This window comes from Anabrus simplex, chromosome 1, assembly GCF_040414725.1.
Source record: "Anabrus simplex isolate iqAnaSimp1 chromosome 1, ASM4041472v1, whole genome shotgun sequence".
NCBI lineage: Eukaryota > Metazoa > Arthropoda > Insecta > Orthoptera > Tettigoniidae > Anabrus > Anabrus simplex.
The window spans coordinates 451,069,417-451,081,515 of NC_090265.1; the positions used below are offsets into that span (position 1 = coordinate 451,069,417).

General features: G+C 40.7%; 1 protein-coding gene across 1 annotated transcript; it reads right to left on the reverse strand.

The window, feature by feature from the left end:
• Positions 1 to 9,354: 9,354 nt before the first annotated feature.
• LOC137498942 (uncharacterized) lies at positions 9,355 to 11,858 on the reverse strand. Its single transcript, XM_068226809.1, has 2 exons — positions 11,308 to 11,858; positions 9,355 to 10,952 (listed from the first exon to the last, which is right to left on the reverse strand). The coding sequence occupies exons 1-2, from the start codon at positions 11,520 to 11,522 to the stop codon at positions 10,706 to 10,708; spliced, it is 462 nt and encodes a 153-aa protein (XP_068082910.1). The 5' UTR covers positions 11,523 to 11,858; the 3' UTR covers positions 9,355 to 10,705.
• Positions 11,859 to 12,099: the final 241 nt, after the last annotated feature.

A 12,099-nucleotide genomic window follows, 5' to 3' on the forward strand; every position in this document is an offset into this window, starting at 1 on the left:
TAGTCGGAAGGTGTCCTCTTCGATGTTGTGCTGGTCAGGTGCTCCCAACGTTCCTGGATCGATGCCCGTTGTTGTGTTGGCTTCAGCTCCTGGTTGTGGCTTCTGTGCAATGATGCTGTCAAACCCTCGTTCTGACTTGATGCTGGGGTAACTGAAAATAAATTCATATATTACAGACTGTCCAAACTCGATGCCTGTCTTCACTGTTAGCGTGTCTCACACGTCACACTGACCAAGTCTCGTTCAGAGTTTTAACCTGGTACACAAGAGTTTCTTTACTACTCTCCGTCACTGTTCTATCACCCTATCACATGGACAACATATAGTTTTAGAATTCCTAACCTGAGCCAATAATAATTCTAGCATTCCGTCTGCAACCCTTGACCTCACAGAAATAGGGAGCTACTAGTTCATTAGTCTCATGTAAGCAGTACCTCATCTCCCCATAGCATAAATCTCACAGGGAAAATCTTCAATTCCTCTGAATATTCAAGTTGATTACTTACATCTTTGCAGAAATAGCAGTACAGGCAGTCGATGTAGCTTGAAGACAAAGCGTCGTTCTCAGCACCAACACGCAGTATGACGACTCGTTCCCACAGCCTCTCGGTCCAAGAATGACTCTGATATGCCCTGGCGGCCTTAATTTATAATTCCGGGACGCGTCATCAAGCCGCTTGGCTGCGTGCAATCTTAGCGTGCCCGGGAAACTTTCCCGCATTAATTATATCATGGGCTCAAATTAGCGAATGCATTAATTAATGCAGCCCTAATGCCTATCAAACTAAAGCGGAAATAATACAGGTTGCAATTTTTGTCTCCAATCCAATGCAACTCTTCTGTAACTAAAGATATTAATTTATTTCATTCTTCCCTCCTAGAATAAGTTTAGCCGCGAACTGGAAAGCGTCCCCAAACTTCATCAAGAGGCTTGGCTTGGGACATAACTTCTTTTAATGAGTTCTGGAGATTTCTCATAATGACGCTCGCGCTCACTTCACATAAGAACGCTTCTTCTGGACCCCTTTATGACATATACTGTAAGACATCGGCTTCGTGGGTGGCCTAGTATGATTCCAATATCCAATACTCAAATTAATACAATTGCTTCAATGAACAGAATGGTTCAATATATAGATGACGGATAAGCATGAGCACGTTGAAAAGTGCAGACTTCCACTTCGAGATTGATATCTCCTAAACGGTTTATGATATTAAGAAACGGTTTGCGCCATCAGACGCCTCATTTATTGCTCTAAATCTTTGTTGCTAAACCATATCCTTGTATCTCCCATATTAAGGGGGTAAATTGAGTTCAAATATTGGATAGGGTGAAATTTGGGTGCATTTTTAACATTTTACATTACAATTTGCCTACTTATGTATAAGCTAGAATCATGAAATTTGGTACACATATGTCCCTTAACGGTGCCAATGTGCACACCTAGCGCGATCATCCTATCATTCTTATAAGTGTGTCAAACATTGAAATTTACTTGTAAAAATCACCAAATTTACGAACAATCCAGAAATACGGCCACATTTAACGTATAAGGGAGAGAGATACGACAAAATGTCACAGGACCAAGGTTGTAGATCACTCCGAATTGAAGGGACATTGTGCCATCCGTTTTGTGATACGACTTACCGTTTAGCCAAAAAATAGCTCAAAAGGAATGTCTGCACAGTCATTAAAATTGCCTCCATATTTCGATATCTTTGGGGGTAAAAAGTGAAAAATTTGAACATCTTGGAATTTTCCCGTCGGTTAGGGACCAAAAGCTATATATTCACCAAATTTCAATTGTCTACCTCGTCTGGCAGGTTGTGCCGCCATCTTGATTTGGGGGGATAGGGGATAAAAATGAGGAAATTCCCGAAAATTTTTAAGCCCACGAAACCTATAGGTTATCGTTTTGGATATACTATACGACTGTGTTCTTATGCTGAGCCCAAACTTTGAGCCCCCCCAGCGTGCCCCCTTCAGGGAATTTTGAGAATTTCGGATTTTTCTAGGGATCTTGGGGTCATTAGTTTCCCTCGTACCAAGTTTCAAATTTCTGAGATTTCTGGAAGTGCCTCATTAATTCACGTCTTTTTTCATTTTTAAATATTTATATATACATCGCTCCAGCCCGACTTGCTTTTATATATATAGATGACGGATAAGCATGAGCACGTTGAAAAGTGCAGACTTCCACTTCGAGATTCATATCTCCTAAACGGTTTATGATATTAAGAAACGGTTTGCGCCATCAGACGCCTCATTTATTGCTATAAATCTTTGTTTCTAAACCATATCCTCGTATCTCCCATATTAAGGGGGTAAATTGAGTTCAAATATTGGATAGGGTGAAATTTGGGTGCATTTTTAACATTTTACATTACAATTTGCCTACTTATGTATAAGCTAGAATCATGAAATTTGGTACACATATGTCCCTTAACGGTGCCAATGTGCACACCTAGCGCGATCATCCTATCATTCTTATAAGTGTGTCAAACATTGAAATTTACTTGTAAAAATCACCAAATTTACGAACAATCCAGAAATACGGCCACATTTAACGTATAAGGGAGAGAGATACGACAAAATGTCACAGGACCAAAGTTGTAGATCACTCCGAATTGAAGGGACATTGTGCCATCCGTTTTGTGATACGACTTACCGTTTAGCCATAAATAGCTCAAAAGGAATGTCTGCACAGTCATTAAAATTGCCTCCATATTTCGATATCTTTGGGGGTAAAAAGTGAAAAATTTGAACATCTTGGAATTTTCCCGTCGGTTAGGGACCAAAAGCTATATATTCACCAAATTTCAATTGTCTACCTCGTCTGGCAGGTTGTGCCGCCATCTTGATTTGGGGGGATAGGGGATAAAAATGAGGAAATTCCCGAAAATTTTTAAGCCCACGAAACCTATAGGTTATCGTTTTGGATATACTATACGACTGTGTTCTTATGCTGAGCCCAAAATTTGAGCCTCCCCAGCGTGCCCCCTTCAGGGAATTTTGAGAATTTCGGATTTTTCTAGGGATCTTGGGGTCATCAGTTTCCCTCGTACCAAGTTTCAAATTTCTGAGATTTCTGGAAGTGCCTCATTAATTCACGTCTTTTTTCATTTTTAAATATTTATATATACATCGCTCCAGCCCGACTTGCTTTTATATATTGTGCCCTACTGCACTATAAAGTTCCGTCCAGGCGAAGGCCGGTCTCGAACCTAGAGTACAGTAGTGAACAAACTCTCACAGACGTGAGCTGGTGCACATAGTCTTACCTGAACACTGTCCTCTTCAATCAGCCGGTAGAACGCTCTTCTCAGGGATAACATGGGTATAACGGGGCAACATAAAGATAAAACACTAGGACATGTGCCTACTCAGGTAAGAATTCGACTAAATTAAAAAAATAAAATATCTAACAGAAAACACCGCTGCATTCCAAGTTTAACAAATAGGGATTTATTACATAAAATTGAATTATTTACAAATAAAAGATCATTTCAATATGAGATGGGAAAATGACGCTGAGCCGATGACTATCAGTTCACTGCCTTCACAATAACTCGTGAGCTGCAACAAGCATGTTACAATGGTGTAAGTAACGAAGTTTTGGAGATGGATATCTGCTTAATTACACAAAAACAATGATTCCCATAAAAATTTACAATGCCTCGCGCCGTCGAACCCCGGTGCTAACAAAATCACCACAAAATTTACCATGACCTGACTTGGTCACGAACCCTAGTCCTATGACAGGTAAGGTGTCCAAGATACCTATGCAAACAAAATGAAAGAATCCAATCAACACATACAAGGGTGTCAGTATAAAACGGGCCAGTGTTAAAATATTACGTAAAACAAATGGGACATAAAACAAATCTCTCTCTCTGCTTTCAAAACAAGAAGGTCGTTTCTTCCCCTCCTAGCATACTTGAAATACTGCAGACGACCAACACACCAGCCTGTGACGTCAAGCTCAATGACCTCCATTCTCACCCCTCCACTTGCAGCAGTCCCCCTAATTTATGAGCTCCACCGAGGAGACAGGCTAAAGTCTTGCCTTTCAAAAGTACATTTCACGTAGTCAGCTGTTAAAGCCATCATTTAAATATACCTGGGCTATCTGCCCTCGTCTCCATACCTTCAGCAATCTCGCTCATCTTACTAATGCCTCTCATGGGCTAAATCCTGGTGCTACAAAACACTAATCATTAAGCGATCGTCACATTGCCATACTAGGCATTTCCAAAATATCTTCAATAAACTCTCAATGGTTGGGCTCTCTCATACCAACTGCAAATTCTACTTCTGCCTCTTATGGGCTCAAACCTCTTAAATATTGGACTCGCGCACACTATCAGTGAATCTGGGTGAATTCCTGGTCACGACTTGGTCACCATCTGGTCATAACTATACACTTCTACGTCTGCAGAAACAAATGCCTGAATGGGATCTCATAAAAGTACCTATCTGTAGACTAACCTCCTATGCCCAAATGAGTTCAATCAGACCCTTACAAAAACACGTACAATAAAATAACGCAATTACAATGAACCATAACTTCACTAACAAGGACTTTACAAATAACATCTACCTTAAAGTACGGGGTTCGAGTTTGAGGCCTAGCTCTATATTACAAGGGAACTTCTCCTATTACCACAAATTAGTTGACTGACGGCCCCCATATTCCTATCTAAATTTAAATGACATGCTTGAAACAGAATTGGAAAGCTCTGACCTTAAATTTGAGAACATAGCGGAGCGGCCATCCCTGTGGACCACTGGATCTACCACATTCTGATAGACTGCCGGGCTTGCATCAGATACTGTTGACCACTTGGAGACATTCTTGCTGGTGTAGCGTCTTCGTACAGCTCCCTCTGTAGTCGGAAGGTGTCCTCTTCGATGTTGTGCTGGTCAGGTGCTCCCAACGTTCCTGGATCGATGCCCGTTGTTGTGTTGGCTTCAGCTCCTGGTTGTGGCTTCTGTGCAATGATGCTGTCAAACCCTCGTTCTGACTTGATGCTGGGGTAACTGAAAATAAATTCATATATTACAGACTGTCCAAACTCGATGCCTGTCTTCACTGTTAGCGTGTCTCACACGTCACACTGACCAAGTCTCGTTCAGAGTTTTAACCTGGTACACAAGAGTTTCTTTACTACTCTCCGTCACTGTTCTATCACCCTATCACATGGACAACATATAGTTTTAGAATTCCTAACCTGAGCCAATAATAATTCTAGCATTCCGTCTGCAACCCTTGACCTCACAGAAATAGGGAGCTACTAGTTCATTAGTCTCATGTAAGCAGTACCTCATCTCCCCATAGCATAAATCTCACAGGGAAAATCTTCAATTCCTCTGAATATTCAAGTTGATTACTTACATCTTTGCAGAAATAGCAGTACAGGCAGTCGATGTAGCTTGAAGACAAAGCGTCGTTCTCAGCACCAACACGCAGTATGACGACTCGTTCCCACAGCCTCTCGGTCCAAGAATGACTCTGATAAGCCCTGGCGGCCTTAATTTATAATTCCGGGTCGCGTCATCAAGCCGCTTGGCTGCGTGCAATCTTAGCGTGCCCGGGAAACTTTCCCGCATTAATTATATCATGGGCTCAAATTAGCGAATGCATTAATTAATGCAGCCCTAATGCCTATCAAACTAAAGCGGAAATAATACAGGTTGCAATTTTTGTCTCCAATCCAATGCAACTCTTCTGTAACTAAAGATATTAATTTATTTCATTCTTCCCTCCTAGAATAAGTTTAGCCGCGAACTGGAAAGCGTCCCCAAACTTCATCAAGAGGCTTGGCTTGGGACATAACTTCTTTTAATGAGTTCTGGAGATTTCTCATAATGACGCTCGCGCTCACTTCACATAAGAACGATTCTTCTGGACCCCTTTATGACATATACTGTAAGACATCGGCTTCGTGGGTGGCCTAGTATGATTCCAATATCCAATACTCAAATTAATACAATTGCTTCAATGAACAGAATGGTTCAATATATAGATGACGGATAAGCATGAGCACGTTGAAAAGTGCAGACTTCCACTTCGAGATTGATATCTCCTAAACGGTTTATGATATTAAGAAACGGTTTGCGCCATCAGACGCCTCATTTATTGCTCTAAATCTTTGTTGCTAAACCATATCCTTGTATCTCCCATATTAAGGGGGTAAATTGAGTTCAAATATTGGATAGGGTGAAATTTGGGTGCATTTTTAACATTTTACATTACAATTTGCCTACTTATGCATAAGCTAGAATCATGAAATTTGGTACACATATGTCCCTTAACGGTGCCAATGTGCACACCTAGCGCGATCATCCTATCATTCTTATAAGTGTGTCAAACATTGAAATTTACTTGTAAAAATCACCAAATTTACGAACAATCCAGAAATACGGCCACATTTAACGTATAAGGGAGAGAGATACGACAAAATATCACAGGACCAAAGTTGTAGATCACTCCGAATTGAAGGGACATTGTGCCATCCGTTTTGTGATACGACTTACCGTTTAGCCAAAAAATAGCTCAAAAGGAATGTCTGCACAGTCATTAAAATGGCCTCCATATTTCGATATCTTTGGGGGTAAAAAGTGAAAAATTTGAACATCTTGGAATTTTCCCGTCGGTTAGGGACCAAAAGCTATATATTCACCAAATTTCAATTGTCTACCTCGTCTGGCAGGTTGTGCCGCCATCTTGATTTGGGGGGATAGGGGATAAAAATGAGGAAATTCCCGAAAATTTTTAAGCCCACGAAACCTATAGGTTATCGTTTTGGATATACTATACGACTGTGTTCTTATGCTGAGCCCAAAATTTGAGCCTCCCCAGCGTGCCCCCTTCAGGGAATTTTGAGAATTTCGGATTTTTCTAGGGATCTTGGGGTCATCAGTTTCCCTCGTACCAAGTTTCAAATTTCTGAGATTTCTGGAAGTGCCTCATTAATTCACGTCTTTTTTCATTTTTAAATATTTATATATACATCGCTCCAGCCCGACTTGCTTTTATATATATAGATGACGGATAAGCATGAGCACGTTGAAAAGTGCAGACTTCCACTTCGAGATTCATATCTCCTAAACGGTTTATGATATTAAGAAACGGTTTGCGCCATCAGACGCCTCATTGATCGCTCTAAATCTTTGTTTCTAAACCATATCCTCGTATCTCCCATATTAAGGGGGTAAATTGAGTTCAAATATTGGATAGGGTGAAATTTGGGTGCATTTTTATCATTTTACATTACAATTTGCCTACTTATGTATAAGCTAGAATCATGAAATTTGGTACACATATGTCCCTTAACGGTGCCAATGTGCACACCTAGCGCGATCATCCTATCATTCTTATAAGTGTGTCAAACATTGAAATTTACTTGTAAAAATCACCAAATTTACGAACAATCCAGAAATACGGCCACATTTAACGTATAAGGGAGAGAGATACGACAAAATGTCACAGGACCAAGGTTGTAGATCACTCCGAATTGAAGGGACATTGTGCCATCCGTTTTGTGATACGACTTACCGTTTAGCCAAAAAATAGCTCAAAAGGAATGTCTGCACAGTCATTAAAATTGCCTCCATATTTCGATATCTTTGGGGGTAAAAAGTGAAAAATTTGAACATCTTGGAATTTTCCCGTCGGTTAGGGACCAAAAGCTATATATTCACCAAATTTCAATTGTCTACCTCGTCTGGCAGGTTGTGCCGCCATCTTGATTTGGGGGGATAGGGGATAAAAATGAGGAAATTCCCGAAAATTTTTAAGCCCACGAAACCTATAGGTTATCGTTTTGGATATACTATACGACTGTGTTCTTATGCTGAGCCCAAACTTTGAGCCCCCCCAGCGTGCCCCCTTCAGGGAATTTTGAGAATTTCGGATTTTTCTAGGGATCTTGGGGTCATTAGTTTCCCTCGTACCAAGTTTCAAATTTCTGAGATTTCTGGAAGTGCCTCATTAATTCACGTCTTTTTTCATTTTTAAATATTTATATATACATCGCTCCAGCCCGACTTGCTTTTATATATATAGATGACGGATAAGCATGAGCACGTTGAAAAGTGCAGACTTCCACTTCGAGATTCATATCTCCTAAACGGTTTATGATATTAAGAAACGGTTTGCGCCATCAGACGCCTCATTTATTGCTATAAATCTTTGTTTCTAAACCATATCCTCGTATCTCCCATATTAAGGGGGTAAATTGAGTTCAAATATTGGATAGGGTGAAATTTGGGTGCATTTTTAACATTTTACATTACAATTTGCCTACTTATGTATAAGCTAGAATCATGAAATTTGGTACACATATGTCCCTTAACGGTGCCAATGTGCACACCTAGCGCGATCATCCTATCATTCTTATAAGTGTGTCAAACATTGAAATTTACTTGTAAAAATCACCAAATTTACGAACAATCCAGAAATACGGCCACATTTAACGTATAAGGGAGAGAGATACGACAAAATGTCACAGGACCAAAGTTGTAGATCACTCCGAATTGAAGGGACATTGTGCCATCCGTTTTGTGATACGACTTACCGTTTAGCCATAAATAGCTCAAAAGGAATGTCTGCACAGTCATTAAAATTGCCTCCATATTTCGATATCTTTGGGGGTAAAAAGTGAAAAATTTGAACATCTTGGAATTTTCCCGTCGGTTAGGGACCAAAAGCTATATATTCACCAAATTTCAATTGTCTACCTCGTCTGGCAGGTTGTGCCGCCATCTTGATTTGGGGGGATAGGGGATAAAAATGAGGAAATTCCCGAAAATTTTTAAGCCCACGAAACCTATAGGTTATCGTTTTGGATATACTATACGACTGTGTTCTTATGCTGAGCCCAAAATTTGAGCCTCCCCAGCGTGCCCCCTTCAGGGAATTTTGAGAATTTCGGATTTTTCTAGGGATCTTGGGGTCATCAGTTTCCCTCGTACCAAGTTTCAAATTTCTGAGATTTCTGGAAGTGCCTCATTAATTCACGTCTTTTTTCATTTTTAAATATTTATATATACATCGCTCCAGCCCGACTTGCTTTTATATATTGTGCCCTACTGCACTATAAAGTTCCGTCCAGGCGAAGGCCGGTCTCGAACCTAGAGTACAGTAGTGAACAAACTCTCACAGACGTGAGCTGGTGCACATAGTCTTACCTGAACACTGTCCTCTTCAATCAGCCGGTAGAACGCTCTTCTCAGGGATAACATGGGTATAACGGGGCAACATAAAGATAAAACACTAGGACATGTGCCTACTCAGGTAAGAATTCGACTAAATTAAAAAAATAAAATATCTAACAGAAAACACCGCTGCATTCCAAGTTTAACAAATAGGGATTTATTACATAAAATTGAATTATTTACAAATAAAAGATCATTTCAATATGAGATGGGAAAATGACGCTGAGCCGATGACTATCAGTTCACTGCCTTCACAATAACTCGTGAGCTGCAACAAGCATGTTACAATGGTGTAAGTAACGAAGTTTTGGAGATGGATATCTGCTTAATTACACAAAAACAATGATTCCCATAAAAATTTACAATGCCTCGCGCCGTCGAACCCCGGTGCTAACAAAATCACCACAAAATTTACCATGACCTGACTTGGTCACGAACCCTAGTCCTATGACAGGTAAGGTGTCCAAGATACCTATGCAAACAAAATGAAAGAATCCAATCAACACATACAAGGGTGTCAGTATAAAACGGGCCAGTGTTAAAATATTACGTAAAACAAATGGGACATAAAACAAATCTCTCTCTCTGCTTTCAAAACAAGAAGGTCGTTTCTTCCCCTCCTAGCATACTTGAAATACTGCAGACGACCAACACACCAGCCTGTGACGTCAAGCTCAATGACCTCCATTCTCACCCCTCCACTTGCAGCAGTCCCCCTAATTTATGAGCTCCACCGAGGAGACAGGCTAAAGTCTTGCCTTTCAAAAGTACATTTCACGTAGTCAGCTGTTAAAGCCATCATTTAAATATACCTGGGCTATCTGCCCTCGTCTCCATACCTTCAGCAATCTCGCTCATCTTACTAATGCCTCTCATGGGCTAAATCCTGGTGCTACAAAACACTAATCATTAAGCGATCGTCACATTGCCATACTAGGCATTTCCAAAATATCTTCAATAAACTCTCAATGGTTGGGCTCTCTCATACCAACTGCAAATTCTACTTCTGCCTCTTATGGGCTCAAACCTCTTAAATATTGGACTCGCGCACACTATCAGTGAATCTGGGTGAATTCCTGGTCACGACTTGGTCACCATCTGGTCATAACTATACACTTCTACGTCTGCAGAAACAAATGCCTGAATGGGATCTCATAAAAGTACCTATCTGTAGACTAACCTCCTATGCCCAAATGAGTTCAATCAGACCCTTACAAAAACACGTACAATAAAATAACGCAATTACAATGAACCATAACTTCACTAACAAGGACTTTACAAATAACATCTACCTTAAAGTACGGGGTTCGAGTTTGAGGCCTAGCTCTATATTACAAGGGAACTTCTCCTATTACCACAAATTAGTTGACTGACGGCCCCCATATTCCTATCTAAATTTAAATGACATGCTTGAAACAGAATTGGAAAGCTCTGACCTTAAATTTGAGAACATAGCGGAGCGGCCATCCCTGTGGACCACTGGATCTACCACATTCTGATAGACTGCCGGGCTTGCATCAGATACTGTTGACCACTTGGAGACATTCTTGCTGGTGTAGCGTCTTCGTACAGCTCCCTCTGTAGTCGGAAGGTGTCCTCTTCGATGTTGTGCTGGTCAGGTGCTCCCAACGTTCCTGGATCGATGCCCGTTGTTGTGTTGGCTTCAGCTCCTGGTTGTGGCTTCTGTGCAATGATGCTGTCAAACCCTCGTTCTGACTTGATGCTGGGGTAACTGAAAATAAATTCATATATTACAGACTGTCCAAACTCGATGCCTGTCTTCACTGTTAGCGTGTCTCACACGTCACACTGACCAAGTCTCGTTCAGAGTTTTAACCTGGTACACAAGAGTTTCTTTACTACTCTCCGTCACTGTTCTATCACCCTATCACATGGACAACATATAGTTTTAGAATTCCTAACCTGAGCCAATAATAATTCTAGCATTCCGTCTGCAACCCTTGACCTCACAGAAATAGGGAGCTACTAGTTCATTAGTCTCATGTAAGCAGTACCTCATCTCCCCATAGCATAAATCTCACAGGGAAAATCTTCAATTCCTCTGAATATTCAAGTTGATTACTTACATCTTTGCAGAAATAGCAGTACAGGCAGTCGATGTAGCTTGAAGACAAAGCGTCGTTCTCAGCACCAACACGCAGTATGACGACTCGTTCCCACAGCCTCTCGGTCCAAGAATGACTCTGATATGCCCTGGCGGCCTTAATTTATAATTCCGGGTCGCGTCATCAAGCCGCTTGGCTGCGTGCAATCTTAGCGTGCCCGGGAAACTTTCCCGCATTAATTATATCATGGGCTCAAATTAGCGAATGCATTAATTAATGCAGCCCTAATGCCTATCAAACTAAAGCGGAAATAATACAGGTTGCAATTTTTGTCTCCAATCCAATGCAACTCTTCTGTAACTAAAGATATTAATTTATTTCATTCTTCCCTCCTAGAATAAGTTTAGCCGCGAACTGGAAAGCGTCCCCAAACTTCATCAAGAGGCTTGGCTTGGGACATAACTTCTTTTAATGAGTTCTGGAGATTTCTCATAATGACGCTCGCGCTCACTTCACATAAGAACGCTTCTTCTGGACCCCTTTATGACATATACTGTAAGACATCGGCTTCGTGGGTGGCCTAGTATGATTCCAATATCCAATACTCAAATTAATACAATTGCTTCAATGAACAGAATGGTTCAATATATAGATGACGGATAAGCATGAGCACGTTGAAAAGTGCAGACTTCCACTTCGAGATTGATATCTCCTAAACGGTTTATGATATTAAGAAACGGTTTGCGCCATCAGACGCCTCATTTATTGCTCTAAATCTTTGTTGCTAAACCATATCCTTGTATCTCCCATATT

Bases quoted from the DNA above. Each gene is read 5' to 3' on its own strand.
- LOC137498942 (XM_068226809.1), bottom strand. From the start codon at position 11,522: ATGCGGGAAAGTTTCCCGGGCACGCTAAGATTGCACGCAGCCAAGCGG. The intron at 10,953-11,307 runs GTAAGTAATCAA...ATTTATTTTCAG, and splicing joins ACTGCTATTTCTGCAAAGAT to TTACCCCAGCATCAAGTCAG.